This window comes from Strix uralensis, chromosome Z (assembly GCF_047716275.1).
Source record: "Strix uralensis isolate ZFMK-TIS-50842 chromosome Z, bStrUra1, whole genome shotgun sequence".
NCBI lineage: Eukaryota > Metazoa > Chordata > Aves > Strigiformes > Strigidae > Strix > Strix uralensis.
In genome coordinates this window covers 10,525,096-10,545,485 of record NC_134012.1, presented here as the reverse complement: position 1 = coordinate 10,545,485, position 20,390 = coordinate 10,525,096, and the positions used below count along the sequence as shown (strand labels likewise).

At 38.9% G+C, this 20,390-nt stretch overlaps 1 protein-coding gene across 1 annotated transcript in view; it reads left to right on the top strand.

Moving 5' to 3' along the window:
* Positions 1-233: 233 nt before the first annotated feature.
* Positions 234-20,390, top strand: part of PDE4D (phosphodiesterase 4D) — a 421,789-nt gene continuing 401,632 nt past the window's right edge. The window contains exon 1 of the mRNA XM_074855370.1: positions 234-625. Within this exon, the coding sequence (XP_074711471.1) occupies positions 234-625 (392 nt within the window). The remainder of the gene's footprint in view (positions 626-20,390) is intronic.

Here is a 20,390-nt window from a genome sequence, read left to right as displayed (position 1 = left end):
CTCCGCCCCCTCTCCCCGCCCCCCCCTCCCGGGTGGCCAGGAGGACTCGCCGGCGCGGCGGCCCCAGCCGCTCCCACTCCCGGCCGAGGGGCGGTGCGGCAGGAGCTGTCCAACTTTTCAGCACAGTTTCCCCGCCGCTGCCCGGAGGAAGGCGGTGGCCGCCGCCCCGGCCCCCACTCCCGGCCCCCAGCGCCCCGGCGCGGCCCGGCCCGGCCCGGCCGCCCGCCGGCAGCATGGAGGCAGAGCGCGGCGGCGGCAGCGGCTTGTCCGCGCTGCCCGGCGGCAGCGACGGCGCCGGCGGCAGCGACGGCGCCGGGGGCAGCGGGAGTCTCCAAGCCCCCAAGCATCTGTGGCGGCACGAGCAGCACTACCCGCCGCAGCTGCGGCAGCACCAGTTCCTCCAGCACCAGCAGCCCCCCGGCCCGCCGCCGCCGCCGCCGCCGCCCGCCTCGCGGGGCCGCTGCCTGGCCGGGGCTCGCGTCAGGCACCGCGGCTACTCCGACACGGAGCGATACCTCTACTGCCGAGCCATGGACCGCGGCTCCTACGCCGTGGAGACCGGCCACCGGCCCGGCTTGAAGAAATCGCGGATGTCCTGGCCCTCCTCCTTCCAGGGACTCAGACGGTAGGAGAGGGCTTGGCCCACCGCTCCGGCCGTGTTGCGTGCGGGGGCGCGGCGCCGCTCTCCCGCCCGCCATGGCTGCTCCCGGCCGCGGGGAGGGGGGAGCCGGCGGGGGGCCGCTGAGGAGCGGGCGCAGCGGGACCCCCGTCCGACCGACCCCGCTCCCCGCGACGGGAGGGCGGAGAAAGGGGCGCCGTGCGGCTGCGGAGGCTCCCACAGGGAGGTGGGGCCGGGCCGGGGCTGCCGGGCCGGGGCGCCCGGGGTGGGAGGCTGCGGGGAGCAGGGCAGCTCGCCTCCCCGGCGCCCCCGGGCAGGGCTCGTCTGGAGCGGGCGTGACCGCGGCGCGGGCGGCGGCACGTCGTCCCGTACGCGCCTGTCCGTGGGTGGAAGAGCAGTCGCGAAACACGTGGGTGGGAGCGGGACCGCGTCTGTGCCGGCACGGAGCCGGCAGCCGGGCGGCCAGCGCGGGGCGGCCGGCAGCGCGGAGCCCTGCGCCCGGCTCCGCCCGGGCCCCGCTTCCCGCCGCCCTCCGGCTCCGCCCGGGCCCCGCTTCCCGCCTCCCTCTTCCCGTTTGCCGCCGCCCCGCTTCCTGCTCCCCGCCGCCCGGCTCCGCCGCCGACCCGCTTCCCGCCGCCGCCCCGCTCCGCTGCCTGCCCGGCTGCCCCTCCTCGCTGGAGCTGCTCTTGCTGTCCGCGCTTCCCGGGAACCTGCAGCCCTGGTGCCGAGTGGGAAGGGACGCAATCCGCGTGGTGTTTGCACAAAGTTAAAATAATGAGAGCTCCGGGAGGTGGGAGACGGTCTGGCAAATCCAGGGTTAGGGTCCTGCTAACAAGAAAATAGGCGAATGGTTTCTTAGCCAGAGGGAGGAGTCCGTCATCTACTAGTCTATTGTTCCCCGTTAAATGAGCTGTAGATTTATTTTGCAGTGAGTAGCTCACCAATGCCTGTTTTGCCCTCGATGGCTATCACGGGCGTCTGTTTTAAAATCAAATTCTCCGTCAACACCAGTAGGATATTGCATTTGATCGATCAATTTATTATTCGGTCTTCATTTTTAGTAGCTGGAACCACTTCCTTTTCATGGAAAGCCATATGCCTGTATTTGAATATTAAGCGGACACTGTGAATAAAGGATTTATGGAGACAACTGGTGGGCAGAGGGACAATACTTAATACTCAGTTACTTTGTAGATTTTTGGTTTCCTGGATAATCAGATTTTTATGGCATGATGCTCGATGAATAAATAATAGAATCCTTTCTGAACGAAGACTGCTTTGTGTGTTTCTGTGGTACACACTGTATTCTTTATTATGGAGCCTTGGCCATAAAACTGAGCAAGACATACCTGATTATTCTCTATTTCTACCTAATGTTGGCTTCTTTTCCGTTTCCTATATAATTGAGATATTAAAGAAGGTTCAGCAGTTCTTAATTAGAACTGCACTTTCAAATCAATAATCTTTAAAAACTGTCCTTTAATATCTGCGGTTGTCATGCAGCCATTCTTTTGCTACACCTTTGTATCACTTGTGTGAATTCATGCTCGTCCAAAGTTAAGAACATGAAATTTTTTACTATGTAAGAAATGAAAGAACAGATCATATGCTGCAAAAATGAACAAATGTTCAATTCTATGCTTTTCCCAATACATTCCATTTCCCAATACACCAGGCATCTAGGGTTTTCAATCTTTAAGACTGAATGCATTTCTGTTGTCTGAATGCAAAGAAGTTTAATTTTTGTAAATCATAATGGTTGGTTTGAATATATGCAGCATTATTCCATAAATGATTAGTTATTGAGGGGATGACAAGCCAAGGTGGGAAGGAATAGCATGCATATTATCGGGCCATTTAAAAATTTTGAATTACCATTCTTATGATACATATTTAAATAGGATTTTAAATTCTCTGTGAACAGTGTTTCGATTTTTTAAACTACCAGTCATTTTGTAAGTAAGTACAACAATGTTGTTTTGACAAGACATGCTGCTTTAAAATTAAGGGGAGGGGTGTCAGTGGATTTTATCTTCATTTTATAGGATTAGTAAAAATGGTTCAGATGTGCCTTCTTTTTAGATGTATTAAAGCAATGCAGAGTAAAGAAGCTCAATAAAATTGACCATTCCACAACTTTCTTAGCAAACATAAATTCTCACAGTTAAATATTTTGAATGAAACAAAACAGCTATGGTATGGAAACGCAAACTGAACTGTAACAAATTGCTTTACAAATGTGTTCAAGCTGTATCAGAAAAGGCTGTTTTTTCGAGGACTTTCAAGTTCTGGGCCAACTGCTTTTTTTCATGGAAAGCAAAGCAAAATATCTTCTTAGTGTTCTTGTGAAACCAGTAACTTGCAAAAAACCCTGATACTTTTGAAAAAGACACCATTCCTTTCTGAAGTATTTTAGTTCCCTTTTTATATTAAGACTTTTTAATATTTCTCCCTTGTTTAACCTGTTTGTCAGAAGAACATTTCTTAATGGATTCCCATGGATCTATTATGGTTTAGGGTGATAAGCTTGTCTTTCAGAAAACCCCAAATTACTCTGAATATGAAAGGGTGGGAAAAATTGTGTATAGAACTGTACAGAAAACACATCATGTATTAGGGATTGTATTAAACATTAATGGCTCAAATGTTCCAAAACTGTATCTATAGCATTATTTTACCAGAATTTGTTTTGTTTTGCTTTGAAGATGTCTTAATTCTCAAAACATCAGTGAAAACCACTGAAGAAGCCAAATATACAACTTTGAAGTTTCTTCTATTTTAAGTTTTGTAGAAAACTTAAAAGTATGTAACAGTTATATTTTTCAAAAGAAATGAGGAGAAGGAATTACGTATGTTAAAATTTGAGTTAGAACAGACTAGTACATCTTAGATACCCAGACTGAAGAGAGTTAACATTTGAAAGCAAAAAACTGAATTACTTGAAAAACACAGTGTACTTGTAGTTCAGAAAGTGAAGTATTTATAACCATTTTAATGCTTGCTCTGGCTCCATATGATCATCAGTAACTTTGCACACAACTTACTTAGTACAGCACTGTATTTCCTTCAAGGAATACAATAGCATTTCATTACACAGAACAATGTATCAGAATTATTGATTGATGTCTCTTTCTTAAAATCAAGATTATTCCTACGTTTTCAAATGAGGAGGTAAGTGCTTTGAATTCATATACACGAGAGCTATACAAAAGCCAGAGAAGTCAAGAAGATTAGCTGGGACTATCTGTGATTATTTTTTTTTTTTTTTTTTTGCCATTTGTCTAGTGTGTGGTCTTGGGCAACTCAATCTCTCTCTGACACTCTTTTCTCATGTGTAAAATAAAAATGGAAATAGAGTCATTACAGGTTTATCTTAAAGTGATTTTTTAGATTATAGAATAAAAGGTACTATGTAATAATAAATAGTACTAGTGGAATTGGGAAATAAATACTTCCACTCAAATAATGTTCCAGTTGGTAGTGCAAAAACATTCAGTGTAATAAATGGAGCTGATGTGCTGGTTATCTTCAAAAATTTTAGGTACCTCTATTTGCTTCTCACATAACTGTCATTATTGCACAGTCTGTATGCACACTTTTGTTGTTTTTTAAAAAAATAGCATTTTTAAAGGCCATTAGTCATATGTCAATTAAATCATCTTGCCATGTCATCTTTCTATGTTCTATTTTTCACTACTGAAATTTCAGACTGGAAAAAAACAGAAGAAATACCATCAGTCCTAATTCCACTACTCAGGGAATTTCACAAGATGTTGTACCCTTTAAGATGCATCCTAATCTCTCAGACCTTAGAATTCTTTTTATCAGGTTTCCCAGATCATCTTTTTTTAATAATTGGTCTCTGTAAATTTTATCTCAAGTGATTTACAGCTCTAGGCTTCTTCACGAAACTAACTTTTCATCTGTATTTATGCATAAGCACCTTCACAAAGGTGAGGCAACATTAGCCTTTTGCAGTCATGCAATCCTGGTGCTTGTTCCCTAATGCTGCCTATTTAAAACTGTACTTTGATAAGTGGCCATTAAAATTAGTTGCTGTCAAAAACATCTACTTCCTCTGCCTTTCCATTCCTTGTATGGGACTAGGTCTAACCAAGTAGCATCCACCACTGCATTCCTTACATGTGGAGACTGCTCCAAAGTACTGATTTTTTCTTGACATGTCAATCTTATCCTTATACCGCACACTAAGGGGTTAAGAAACCAAAATAACATCCAAGATTGAATGCAGTGTAGTATGACAGTGGTCCAGAGGCTTTATTAAGAGAAGAAAAGAGTATTACGTGTTAGTTTCTTGACTTTCTGGAGTCTGAGATATGACCCTGTAATCATTTAGCTAGATAAACCCTTGGTTTCTGTAGCTACAAATAGAGCACCTGGAAAAATAATGGTGCCTTTGCAAATCTTGGCAAAAGTCTGCTGTGTACACCAATAAAATGCACCCTTTCCATCCTAAAACCCATCCTGTTCTCCTGTTTGGTTTGAAAAGCTGCTTTTGATCTATTATGTCCTGACTACTTCCACACATGCTAAGGAAAGGGAAGATGACTGTTTTCCAGCTTACAGGCCAATAGAAAATGCTCTCAGAATTTAGTAGCAGTCTCTAATTAAGAATTTTGTTGTTTACTTGTCTGGCAGTGTTTTATTGCTTTGTTTACTACTAAGTGGTACTGTCACCCAAGATGTTACAATAATTGGCATATGCTAGTCCTCCCTCAAAGATACAAATAATTTTTACAACTTAGTAAACATAGTTGGATTAGTTTTTTATGAGTTGTCCATAAAGATAAGTTAAATAAGAAACTCATATTGTCAAATGTCTTAAATAAGTGGCTATAAGGGCCTTATTTTCATGTTTGTCTCAAAAAGTTTACATTTTTGGATTGTTAAGAGTTGTGTGACCTGAACAATACCAATAGCATTAATTTTCATGCTATTTCATGGAATTTGTGAAAATATTATCTTTTAAAATTCACATAGTCAAATATGTTTATTTTAATATGAATGTTGGTGCAAATGAATGCTGCCAATTTCCTAATTTAGTAAGTATAGAAACCTGGTAATTTAGCAGGACAAGCCCATCATAATCAAAGAGAGATTAATCAGGATTTAAACACTTAAAAGACATATGAAGTTCTACCTTAAAAATATTAACATAACTGTTTAATGTATTTCTCAATGGGAACCATGAAATACAGTTTTTCTTTCAGTATTTTTAAAACAGGTTTTAATACAGCAACATCATTTAAGTATTAATAGAGATATCTGTCCAAGAAGTGGTTATGTAAAGGAACACACACACTCATGGTGTCAGAGCTCTGTGCCACTCAGCTGATGCTCTGAACATCTCTCTTTGGGATACCAGGTGCACAGCTGAGGGGTAATTTAGATAGGCATTTTGCGTAAAACACTGAAAGAACCTTAGTAAATGTCTTTCACAAGTTATCTTAAATAGAGTTAAATCATTTTAACTATATGATGCTTCTCTGTTAGAAAAGGCTTTGGAGCTAGCTGATGATTGGAAAACCTGTGAGATTATTTTGATGTGTTAAAACTGTAAATGTGAGAGGAAGCTGAGAATGTATAGGTTCAAAAGCAAGGCAGAACCATTTGACTGCTAAATAAGTCTTCTTGATAGACAAATTCCAAGACGGAATTTTCTGCTTAGTGGAAGGCAAGACTTCCATGAAGCAAGAGTGTTAGACAAACCTCACTCCATGTGTCTTGATAGAATGATTTAAAAGAAGGTTGGTACATGCCAACATGAGGAATGTCAACTTTCCTTTGCCAGTTCAATCAGTATGAGGTATATTGCAGCTCTAGAAAAGAAGAACAGTGCTAGAAGTGTTTATTCTTGTAAAAAAGAATGCAGTTTCTTTCTGAGAAGAAGGGTTCTTTTTCAGTAATATAGTGGATCACCACCATGTCTGGATCAAATTCAAAGCTGTTCTGGTAATCTAGAGAAACTACATTGTGATGCTTGTTTAGACAGTATATTTGAAGGTGATAACACATTTGCTAATAGGAATGAAAATGTATAGATAAGATATTAAATTCTGTTGGTGTTTATTTTCAATGCAACAATCCTGTTACGCACATCTCTTCCTTGAATGTATTAAGGCCTTATGTATAGCAAGGGTTACAGGAGGGAGCAGCATCTGTCAGCTATTAACAGCTAGGACATACCCCACTGTCATTCATTCCCCAAATTCTTTTCCATTGTATGTGTCCCCTCTCTTGTATCTTTGCAATGACTTAATGTGTCCTGCTGTGTAGATTTCAAACTAACCATTTAGCTGAATAATGCGGCTGCTATTGCACATAAGTGCCTGCCTAGATCCAGTTATTTTAAATAGGTCTGTATTACAGTATTACACTACAGTATTTGCACCATAGTTTCTGAGTTTCTGAGAAAAATACCTACAGACTGATGATAAATAAGGCAAGTTCACTTGCTCAGTTAACTTTGTAAGTGCACATAAATGTGAAAGGGCCAAAAAAAAAGTAAAGACACATAGCATTATAGATTCACAGAATGACTTATGTTGGAAGGGGCCTCTGGAGGTCACCTGGTCCAACCGCTGCTTAATCAGGTCTATTTAGAAAAGATTGCTCAGGGCTGTGTCCAGTTCAGTCTTGAACACTCCCAAGGATGGAGGTTTCACAGCCTCTCTGGACAAACTGTTCCAGTTTTTGACCACTTCATGGTAAAAAATTTTTCCAACACCTAATCAGAATTTCCTATGTTCTGACTTACACCCTTTGTTTCACATCGTACCACTGTGCACCTACAAGAGTCTGGCTCCATCTTGTTTGTATCCACTCTGTGATCAGGGAGGTAGCATAACTATCCAGGTACGGTCTCACAAGTGCTGAATAGCAATTCCACAGGTCTAGTGGAAAGTCTAGTGGTGGAAGTGTTATTTTCCACTGATGTTTATTAGATACACTATTATAGGAATGACTGGATGCTTAGGTAGACTAGCTTGCATAGATTATCCCTTCACTCTTTCTCCTTGTGAGGGACCTGTACCTCTTTCAGATTTCAAGGAGAGAGTTCAGTTGCAAGAATAATCAGGGGAAAAAAAAAGGGGGAAAAAAAATAACTGTGCCTTCCTATCAAATAGTTTGTGTGGGAATTTAGTATCTCTCAGAGATACTGTGAACATTCCCACTCTTGCCCCTCCTACCTTGGTGCAAGGTGATCTAAGGCCGTCCAGCTCCAGACAGGGATAATAGGCATGATGGGAATGGTTTGCTTGAGGGACAGCCATCCCTCCCTCCAATTCCAGAAATTAAAACACTTCAGAACAAAACTCATACATAAGTCCCTAGTCCAATACTTGTACCTACTCTCCTGACTTTTGAGCTTAACTTTCTGTTACTTCTACTGTTCTGAGGTTTTGCAGGAGAGCATGACACGGTGTGATGCCGTGAGACTGGAGATTGCAAAATGGGCCTTGAAACCCCATTCATCTCTTTCCTTTTGCTGCTGTCATTATAACCTCTTCCAAAATATGGCCTTCCTGGAAAACAGGTCCATTTCTTCTCGATCATACAGTGTAGAAAAACTGCTGGGTAGCTTATGTCAAACAATTACAAAAGGTTATAGGAAAAGAAAAGCAAAAATCTATCATCTTTGAGGTCTTAAAAATCAGTGGAAACTTCAATATATTTGGAATAATAGCTTAGCTTAGTTTTGTTATTCTTCCTGAGCCAAAGTCTTAGAGCTTCATTCCCACAGGGAAGTAAATGTGTAAAAAGTGCGCTTGGTCATACATGGGGGGGGGGGGGCTAATCAAAACCACCCTATTAAAAATCTATGTGTAAACAGACATCCAGATGTGTATTTAAACACACACATGCAAAGACAACTAAAACACATTCAGTCATAGGGAAGTAAGTCCAGCTGTTGAATTTAGTATGAGTGGTCAATTAATAATATGTTTATATTAAATATAGAGATCAGAGTTTCAGAAGAATAAAAAGTGCTGCAAAGCTGTGCTCAAAGGATCTGCAAGTTCATGAGGCAAAGTGCATTTTCCACCCCCCTAAGATATGTTATAACAGAGGAATGAGAACTTCCTGTCTAATTTCGTAACTGAGAAATCACTGATGGACATCACTCAGGTATCACCATAGGTTATCACACCTTTGTCTTGGGATGTGGTCATGTTCACTTGTTTACAGCAACTGACCATAAAAAGTAATGAGAGTGAGAGCAGCTGCTATTAAAATTACTTTTCCTGTTTTGGACACATTCATCATTGCTTTCAATTGTTAGCTCTAAACTCATAATTTAGGTTAAACTCATCAACTTCCTTTATTTATTTACTTATTTTTCTGTCCACTTAGAAAACAAAATAGCACCAAGTATTTCAAGGCAACAGCTGGGTTCTCAAGAAACAGTGAAGCGTCTTTTTATAGAAGTAAATAGAGGTTCCACTAGTGAGAAAGTATGGTAGTAAATGGAAGGAGGAGAAATATTCTGCTGAACTGTTCTACTGATTTTTATAATATCAAATAAAAAATAACACAAGTTTAAGACCGAGATGCTTTTTTGCAGGTGCACTCATGAGTGCTCTCTCTATCTCTCTCTCTCTCAGATACTTGAGATATCATTAAATAAAACAGTAGTAATGTCCCATCTAATGGCAGGATAATGATATAAAGGACTGCTACATGCTTCAGGAGCTGCTGTAATTTCATTTTCCTCTGTCCACTTGTAAACCTTAGATTATCAGCAACTCATATTTCTCTATGCCCTAATGTTCTAGGAATTTTTAGGCATAATCTGTGCTTGGCTGTGAGAATAAAAACAGTTTACACTTAAGATAGGTGTTCTGATATATCTACATTGTTTATAGGCTTTCCCATATGTGAGGAGAAGAATGCCTTCATGATATTTAACATTACAGAAATTTCACTAAAGATCATCTTATTTTCATCAGTTAACAAGGAATAAATGCTGAATACTGTAAAAAAAAAAAAATTACCGAGGTGGTCTCCAGAGTTTCTGTTTTCCATTAGTGAGACTTAGAAAAATACAAAAGAAAATAATAATTTTAACAAATAGTGACACTCTGAGGACGCTAACAAACAAATAGATTAGAGAGATGTAAAATGATTTGAGCAAGCAAAGCCCACCACTAAATCTTTGCTAAAATTTTCTGGCAAGTCTCACCATCTTTTGACCACTTTTCTAACTAACTTCCATCAATGTCTCTCTACAGTGATTTGTTGACTTTCCTTAGGAACTAAACAAATTTATACTTATGCTTACTGACTATAAACCACTAAGAGGAAAAGCGGTCACTTGGAAAATGTAGATTTTAATACTGTAGCCAACAGACTATAAGTATATGGCAGGAGATTGTTCTGAGCAAAGTAGTTTTCCTCCCACCTCATACTGCCAGAAACTCTACGTGTCGTTGTGAAAATATAAACAAGCTAGTTTCCCATACTGATCTTTTGAAGACTAGCAGAGTTGCTTGGATTAAGGAGGAATTAATATTTACAGTGTATTTTTCTCCTGGAAAGGTTTTGCAATATTTCAAAAACGACAAGTTACTTTCTGTAGAAGGCATAGCAGACCTTTTACATATACATTTAAAATCTGTAACAAAAATATCTTCTATTTGTTGTCTTAGAATCATAAAGCTGGGAGAGAACTCATAGAAGAATGGGTTACACCTATATTAGTATTTTCTTATTTTCTTTCATTTTTTCTTCTTATTCCATATTTTTAGAGTTCTAATCTAGTTGCTCCTTTCTTCTACACTCTTTTCAGTTTTATCCATACCTTTCATTTTATAATGTGCAAAACTGATCAAAGCCTTCAGCTAAGGAAATGTTAGGAGTAGATAGTGCAGAAGCATAGCTTAAGTGTTCTGCAAGTTATGTCTCTATTTATCCTAGTCTGATGACTGACTTTTTTCCAACAGCATGGCAATATTGCATCCTAATAGACTTCTAATGCACAGTAACCCCAAATGCTTTTCAACAGAACTGTTATCTAATTGTTACCTTGCAGTTGTGTAATTTCCCCCAGTTGTATGTTCCTGCAAATCCTGTAATAATAAATACAGATCAAGTACTTCCTTTAGCTCTTGAAGCATGAAAAATGACTATAATCAAAGTATCTTTTTTATAATGTAACTTCTAGTATAGGGTCAGTAGGAAGCCCTATTAGATTGCTAAAACTTTTGATGCAGCAATAAGTGTTCTACAAACAGCTAGAAGAAAAGCTTGTGACTTGATAGTCCCATTAAAATAACAAGCAAACAGTGATGCTATAGTAACAGATGTGTTAGTGCAATATAAGGTGTAGTGTAGTATAAAAGTAAAATATAAGGTGGGGTTTTTTTTCTAGTGATGCATACTCAAAACAAGGTAAGGAAGTAACTTAAAGTGCCTTTTTTTCTTGGGGTGAACTATGCAGCAAATAATTAAATTATTCATGGTGAAATTCTTCTGTCTGTTAAATAATGCAGCGTTATAGCATAATCCACATGTATGGAAACAAATGACTAATCCTTACCTGGATCACACTCAGAAGCAAAACCATACCAGCAAAGTTTTTATTGTAAACTTTTTCTATACACTTGCCCAGAATGTACATTAAATCTTTTCTGACTTACTTAACTTTTAATGAATATAGATGTGGTAGAAAAATTAATGACTGGATCCAGGAAGAATAGAAGAAGAAAATTATCATATCTGGCAAATATTTTTTATACAGTTTTAGAAAACCCTGATGCCCAAAATGTGAATTCTAATACTTGATTCTACCTCTGTTTAAAGAACCCCTTTTTTATCAAAGTGTATCTGTGCATAGCAGGGGTAAGGAATCTTAAAGTGTAATTTTGAAACACAGGTCAGAGAAAAAAAAAATTTGTTTGAGTTGACAGTAACGAAACTGAAAGAACAAAGAAATTAAATGGGTACAGAGACATAGAGAAATGAGCAGACTGTAACCCACATGTACATTTTCTGCCCTTCCAACCATATAATATTTTCACTGGTGCATAAGTAGGAAATTAGCTGCGAAATTACACGTAAGTAGATGTCAATTAATTTCAATTCACAGAACTTAATCACTTTGATTCTTGCTTTAGATACATCACCTTTAGTTTAAGATTATGCATTATTATCATGCACCAAATAGTGAAAGAGCAATGCTTATGCTTCTGCCTCTGCCTTCCCTTTCAGGAGCTATGTGTAATAATCTAATTGAAGTCTGAACTTCATTTAACTTTGCCTTCTTAGACTTTGCAACAGGAAGGTGATAAGGCCAACAGATCCCGGAGCATTGCTGCCTTTACAAGCTTACTTATTAGGAGAAAAACTCTTCTGTTAGTACTAAAAAGATCTTTGGTTTAATACGAACCTTAACATTACTCACATTCAACTTTATGACTTGTTTGCCCTTCTCATCGAAAGAAAGAGAAACAAAAGAGTGGTATGCAATATACGACTCAAATGGTCCTAACATTTTTCAGCTGTGTGGTTTTATTCAGATAAGAAGCTAAATGCTTTTTCAAGATGCTGCTTTGTGACAGCAGTGATTACAGTCTTTAGTAATGTGATATAATGGACTGAACATGTTTGATAGGTAGGTTATCAAATTCTAATACCATTACCATTCTAATTACCCCCATTCTTGTTATATCTCGAATATACTGAAGTCTGAATTTTTATTTGTTCCAGATTTTTGATGGTCCAATTTTACCCTAATCTGCATCTTAAAAAAATAGAGATTATTATTATTTAGGTGGAAAAAACACCCACAACTTTAAATTAAAATAATTAGTGAAAATCAGCAATGAGTATCTCAAGATGAACTTCCTAAGAATTCACAAGATTTGAAAGTATTACAAACTTATCAAGTGCTTATTTTAAAAACCCTGGATCAAATTCTCTTATTTGCCAAGGTAAGCTTAAAGTGTACAGCATCTTCAAGGTAGATCACCCTGCTGCAGTCCCATTTTCAGCAGAAAAAAAAAAATAATACCAAGGTATCCTGTGGTTTGTGTTGATTTCCTTTCCTAAGTGCAGAGGGTTCAGTAGAATGGCCTTAAGTTTCTCAATGTCTAATCCCTACTTTTACAGTCTCTTGGCCATAAGGGTGGATATGTCCCTCCCTATCAACTCTTACCCTGTATGTGAAAACCCAGTAAGAATATCAAATATGTATGTGAATATGTATTCTTCAGCATCAAAAAAGATGTTTAAAGACAGACTAAGGTAGTCTTACTGTTCTGTTTTCAAAGTTCTTATCATGATATGCATGTACACCATTTGAGTATGCTTTGTAAAACAAGCAAAAATCAGCTGATGGATCTTGAATAGTTTGGAAGTGTTCAATTCTGCTTTCCTATCTATTATTCTAGGTAATAATGATGAATAACCAATTGTGTATTAAACATACACCAGTTTCCTTGCCTCTAAGAAATTACTCTGTTCTGGGACTTAACATAGCTATTTTAGTTTATAACATTAAGAATGTTAGCAGAGAGAAAAGAATATGTTACTTTCACAATACTTAATTTCCCGGCTGGATCTTTGAGCTTTAATTTCACTTGTGATTATATCATCCTCAACATACTGAGTGTCTCTTTTTGTTATCTATATATTATTAAATTTGATTCTTCAACATTAATCTTCCTAAATTTTATGTTATTTATTTTAAAGAAGTTAATTCCATATTTTTAATGATGTTCTAAACTTAAAAAAAAAAAAAGTTTTCTGAAAACAGTGGGTAAAATAAATGTTTTCTAAGTAATTGCTGAAATCCACATAAAATCCAATGCAGTGATAAAGTTATACTGGTGGATTTGGAAGGAACTGGATCAAATCCAGAGAATTTGTAGTGTTGTTTTTTTATCATAGAATCATTTAGGTTAGAAAAGACCTTTAAGATCAAGTCCAAGCATTAACTTAACACTGCCAAGTCCACCACTAAACCATGTCCCTAAGCACCACATCTATATGTCTTTCAAATACCTCCAGGGATGGTGCCTCAACCACTTCCCTGGGCAGCCTGCTCCAATGCTTGACAACCCTTTGGTGAAGGAATTTTTCCTAACATCCAATCTAAACATCCCCTGGTGCAACTTGAGGCCATTTCCTCTTGTTCTATTACTCATTATTTCAGAAAAGAGACCTACACCCAACTTGCTACAACCTCCTTTCGTGTACTTGTAGAGTGCAATAAGGTCTCCCTTCAAACTCCTTTTCTCCAGACTAAACAACCCCAGTTCCCTCTGCCATATCTGACAGGACTTGTTCTCTAGACCCTTCACCAGCTTCATTGCCCTTCTTTAGGCACACTCCAGCACCTCAATATCTTTCTTGTAGTGAGGGGCCCAAAACTGAACACAGTATTTGAGGTGCGGCCTCACCAGTGCTGAGTACAGGGGGACTTCCCTAGTCCTGCTGGCCACACTATTTCTGATACAAGCCAGGACGCTGTTGGCCTTCTTGGCTGTCTGGGTACACTGCTGGCTCATATTCAACTGCTGTTGACCAACACCCCCAGGTCCTTTCCCTCCAGGCAACTTTCCAGCCACTCTTCCCCAAGTTTATAGTGTTAGATGGGGTTGTTGTGACCCAAGTGCAGGACCCAGTACTGAGCCTCAATAAACCTCATATACTTGGCCTCAGCCCAATGATCCAGCCTGTCCAGACCCCTCTGTAGGCCTTTTTACCCTCAGGTAGATCAACACTCCCACCCAACTTGGTGTCATCTGCAAAAACAGAGTGCACTTGATCCCCTCATCCAGATCACTGATGAAGATATTAAATAGAACTGGCCCCAGGACTGAGTCCTGGGAAAGACCACTTGTGACTGGGCACCAACAGGATTTAACTCCATTCACCACCACTCTTTGGTCCTGGTCATGCAGTCAGTTTGTTATTCAGTAAACTGTATGCCCATCCAAGCCATGATCAGCCAGTTTCTTGAGGAGAATGCTGTGGGAAATGGTGTCAAATGCTTTACTAAGCTTTACTAAAGCCTTATCCACTAAGCGCATCACCTTCTCATAGAAGGAGATCAGGTTGCTCAAGCAGAACCTGCCTTTCATAAACCCATGCTGGCTGGGCCTGATCACCTTGTTGTCCTGTACATGGCACATGATGGCACTCAAGATGATCTGGTCCATAACCTTCCCTGGCACCGAGGTCAGACTGACAGGCCTGTAGTTCCCCAGATCCTCCTTCCGGCCCTTCTTGTAGATGGGCATCACATTTGCTAACCTCCAGTCAACTGGCACCTCCCCAGTTAGCCAGGATTGCTGATAAAGGATGGAAAGTGGCTTGGTGAGCACTTCTACCAGCTCCCTCAGTAACCTTGGGTGGATCCCATCCAGCCCCATAGACCTGCGTGTGTCTCAGTGGTGCAGCAGGTCGCTGACCATTTCCGCTTGGATTATGGGGGCTTCATTCTGCTCCCTGTCCCTGTCTTCCAGCTCGGGGCTGGGTACCTGGTGAACAACTGGTCTTACTTTTAAAGACTGAGGCAAAGAAGTACCTCAGCCTCTTCCTCATCCTTTGTAACTATGTTTCCCCCCACATCCAATAAAGGATGGAGATTCTCCTTAGACCTCATTTGGTTGCTAATGAATTTATCAAAACATTTTTACTATCTTTTACAGCAGTAAGTTCTAGTTGGGCTCTGGCCCTTCTGATTTTGTCATTGCATAACCTCATGGCATCCTTTTAGTCCTCCTGAGTTGACCGCCCCTTCTTCCAACGTTTATAAACTCTCCTTTTTTTCCTGAGTTCTAGCCAAAGGAACTAGGATAAACTACATTGGATAAACTATGTTTATCCTACATAAATCAAGATTTAATTACATTTATGTATTCTAATTATGTAACTTATTTACTATATAGAACAAATAATATAATAAATACATGTCTGATGAAAACGATTTGATGCTGGGTTTTCATTAATAAAAATGCTACATAGATGGAAATTAAAAATATGTAACAACTTTATTTGTATCTTTTACATTATTTGAAGTTAAGTTTTGAAACTAGCAGAAACCTTTCTCCTTTTTTCCTGGGAAAAATTCCTGATTTCTGATGTGCATGGCACCTTATGGATATTAAATAAATTTCATTTTACATTAATAGTGTGTAGCTGGTTATTCAAAGTGATACAAAGCATTCCTTTATTGAGGTACATTATTAAGTTATAAAAGCCAGAAAATACGTATTACTTTCTAACTGACTCAGACCCAAAGTATTTATTTATACGCCTGCTGTATGTCGGTTATTGTTGCTATGTTATCATTGCCTTGGTTTTTGTAGTGTTGAAGCCTCAAACAGAATAATTACTCATTCCAAAGATCAAACCATCCAGTAATAACTCAAAAGATCCTAAAATTTAGGTATATGGCAGGAGATTGCAGATGCAAAGAAAAGACGGTTCTTATGGGCAGCTTAACCTAGATCAGAATTCCAAACTGTCCTAAAAAGATATCCTTCCATATATAAAAATTCTTGCTCACTTAAAACTGTGGAGAGAAGCATCTCAGCTAGAGTATCTTAGAATAGTGTGTCAGGTCAAGAAACCAGTGTTTCAGCATCTACATGAGGCAGTGTGGTTGCAAAATACTAACAAGTGTTGATACTGAAAAAGCAGCAGGTTCTGTTTATGTTCATTCTCAGAAGGGAAACTTATTTCCAAGTCATTTCATAAGGACTGTACCCGCACTGTGTGGCTTTTAAATTATATGAACTTCCATTTCTGCTTCCACAGATTTTGTAAATGCATCTGAGTTTTATTTATTTCTGTATGATCTGTCAGCACTTTTATCTCTTGGGACAAGCAGAAGGGCATCTAAGTGGGAGGAAGGTGGTGGAGTCAGATAAAATTGCCTTTTTTTTCATTACTTAGAAGGAACTTAATGGACCTTTGGGAAAATATTAAAATTTAACACCAGTGAAATTCGTGTGTGCTACAAGTGGTGCAGATGCTAATTTTAAGTGGTTTTGTTTTAAAAGACTTTAATATTTTTTCCTATTCCTCCTTTTTCATCAGGAGATGTCAGCCTTTACTTTCGATATTGAAGGATTGTTTTATGTGAGATGCTAACACTGTCATCTGAACAGGCTTAATGTATTGCAGGATGTATGATTTACAATTAAATCTACAGTACTTGATCCCATGCTGAACAGTTTGACTGGTCAGGCTTAATAACTTTAAGTCATGTTCATGTAGAATATTATCCGTATTTTTGTAAATATTGTGGAGAAGCAGCCACTCCAAAGGAATTTAAAAGAGAGTAACAGGTAAGTTTTGCAAATTACTTTCTCGTGGACTTCTCCCTAGCAATAAAAAAAAAAAAAAAAAAGATTTTCAGGTTGTTTTAAAATTTGACAAGTGTTAATTGAGGGTTGGCATTGTGAGCTGATTTGGAAGTGGGAGTTGTCGTACAGGAAATAAAATGTAAATGAGGTGGGGAGAACTAATGAACAACCTTGAAGGTGAAAGGAGAAGATTGTATTTGATGCTCTAGAAATGGGAAAAAGACAGAAAGGGAATGCAGCAAGGGAGACATTGAAGAAATTGATTAGGTAATTTTATATGCAGCAGGATTCTAGGTGAATAAAGGAGATATAAAATAATAAGACTGTGAATGTTAGTGCTGTCTTTGCAGATGGATAGGAATAGTTGCATTTAAAATCTGGAAGATGGGGTTTGCTTTTCAGTGTCCACTTACTACCTTGCACAGAACAACCCTGAACAAGTATCAGTTACAAAACATACTTGTAGGCAGCTACATTCACTGTTGTTTAATTCCTTGCACCATCCAACCTCAACATGTATAGAGGAGTTGTGCACCATCTGACTTTATTTTGGGAATTCTACAGGTGCAAGATCATATGTATGTTACTCTAGTACTTGATGCCTTTAATTTCCTATATATTTTTCTAAATATTTGTATTTTCTAAGGTATTTCAGTAGGAGTGTTATAACACCATTTTAGGTAAATATGAAATGGTACTTAACCTGTTAACCATTTGTAAGTGAAATAAGAAAAAAAGCCCTGAGGGATGTCTCCCAGCATGTCTGAATTGGGCCTATTAGTAACAGAAAATGGTAGCTCCAGATTTTTTCATAGCATGTGTGGTATTCCAGTGAAACTCTATGTTCATTTTGCCAGGAAGATCTGTTCCTGTGGGTAAAGGTGCAGACCTGAGGGTCTGCAACACGTGGGTGATTGTGCTCAACTATCTAACTCAACTGTTTGCATTTGACTCCTACATTAATACATTTTATTTCATTATGGAAAATCCTCTTATTACCTCATCAGAACAATCTCTCTTAGGCCATGGCTTCTTCTTTGCTAACATTAATTTCTTAATAATCAGAGAAAGTTAATGAACTTGATTTATCCAAGGGATGCCTTGAGAAGCATTTGTGGAACTGTAATAAAAGGTTTTGTTTCTGTGCTTCCTTTTAAAAGTTTTTGCTTTGCACTACTCTCTGCTCTCAGTGATACTTTCTCATTCTTTCTTAACAGAATATAATTACAAAAATGACTGGAAAGCGTGGATCACAATACTTGAAATAAGAGAGTTCAGTAACCGTTCACATGGATGTAACTTGATCGCACAGTATATCTCATGTATTTTGAGTTATGATAGTGTAACAAATTGAATGCAAATTGCAATGTACCTGGTTTCAAATATTTTCTGACTGGATTCCAGTGATGAATTTAGCTCTTTACACAGGTTTTTTTGTCAATTTTCTGTTTTATGAAAAAAATTTGCATGCTTTTTTCAAAGTTACTTAATGCCACTAATTTTCTAAGATCATCTTGGCTATAATTTTTTTAATATGATATTAAGAAATATGATGTATCTATTAAGAGACAGTACCTTGTCCTGAAACTGTAGGTACTTATAATTCAAAATCAATTTCAGGCAGTCAAAGATTTATATATATATATTTAAATCAAAGGAGGAAAAATATAATTGACAAGTAGATATGCTTCACAGGTAGGCTAATAAAGTTTCATACCACTTGCTAGAAGTCTATTGTAGCAAGAAGATGGCAATATGATACAATTATATGGTAGGAGGTTGATTAAAAAGATATCAGCTAGTCATGGATGTGTAAACAGAAGTGTCTTGTATGTCTGCGTGTGTGTGTTTACTTACTATTAGCACTGCAATTTTCCAGGAAGCCTATGGAAACTAAGCAACATCCAGCTTTTGAAACCTGGCCAAATAGTTTACATGGAAACTTAGGTTATTATAGCACAGAGAGTTTAGTTAAAGAACAACAAAAATCAAGATAAACAGTTAAGAATGAAACTCTCAGTTTCTCCTGAGGGTTGTGCCCTACCAAAGTATATGTCTAATATGTAAATATATAAAGTATAAGTATAAATATAGTACTGTATAGTATTTTCAGAGGTACTGACCCTATCTGCTACTGAACTCACAGCTGCTGCAGTTGCTTGCCCTACTTAGTGGAGAGTATAAACTCTAACAGAGGCTATATGGAACTAATGGGTATAAGCAGGCTGAATTTCAGCTGTTTTGTGGTAACTGCATACTTGTACACTGTGCCATCACAGGAAATTTTGTTGAGGATGAAGCTCCTTCATGTTTAACACATTGCACTTGGATAGCTGTGCAGAATAAAGGGTGCTGTAAGCACTCTAGCTTACTTCCCATAACTTTTGATGTGTCTCCATACCCATATGCCACTTTCCTACAGAGGCCAGAGTTAAGAAGGCATTCATAAAACAGTTCACAATGAATGACAACCATTTCTGTCCAGCACAGGTGTCAGTCAAACAAACAGTAAACTCCCTATCCTAATTGACAGACATTGCCCCAAAGCTGAATTTATAGGTCTATAGACATTGTTGTGTAATTGCTTGAATTTTTGATATTTGTGTATAAATGAAGAAGTGAACTGCAGAACTGGGAGCTTTTTGCTTAGGAAAACCTTCATAGCCCCGTTCTATAAACATAGGCATGTTTGTTAGTGTCAGTTAGGAATTGAGTATAGCCCTGTGAGTTTAAGGGGATATCAGACTGCATCCTATCTGTCAAAGCAGGGCATTTACCTCACTATTCAAACTAACACTGTGGCTAGACAGAAACTGCACTAATCTAACAGGAGAACTAAAATAAGTTTTATATGTCAACTGACTGAAGCAGTGTATTTTTTTAATCCCATAGATATTGATAAAAACAATGAAGGTTTTTAAGCTACCCTCTGTGCAGAAGGCCATGCATGCCCAATGGGTCCAGGCTTAGACTTACAGGTTTCAGTTCAGAGTTTTGGTGTCATTGTTGACATTGTGGCATCGTTAGCATATGTCATATATTACACTGAGAAGTCATCCCTGCCTTCAATATGTTGAAATACTTGTAGATATAAGCAGTGGGGTTTTTTGATCCAGTCTAATATTGCAATCCTTTTTTAATTTCACTAAATAGATCACCATAAAATCGATGATGTTTATGAATAAAGGAAAAAAAGGTGAAAACCTGAACCTAATTCTGAATTACTTGCCACCTCTGGTACCTCCTTTCAGGGAGGTACTTAAATCAAGTGGAATATATTATACATATTAGGTGTTATTAGTTATTTAACTGATTTTCATAGAAATATATGAACACTCAGACTTTAGAAAGACATAAACCATATTTCAACTACTTGCTTTAGAGCCACGATAGTGAGGAAATAGGCTGGAATTTATGCAGAGAGATGCACT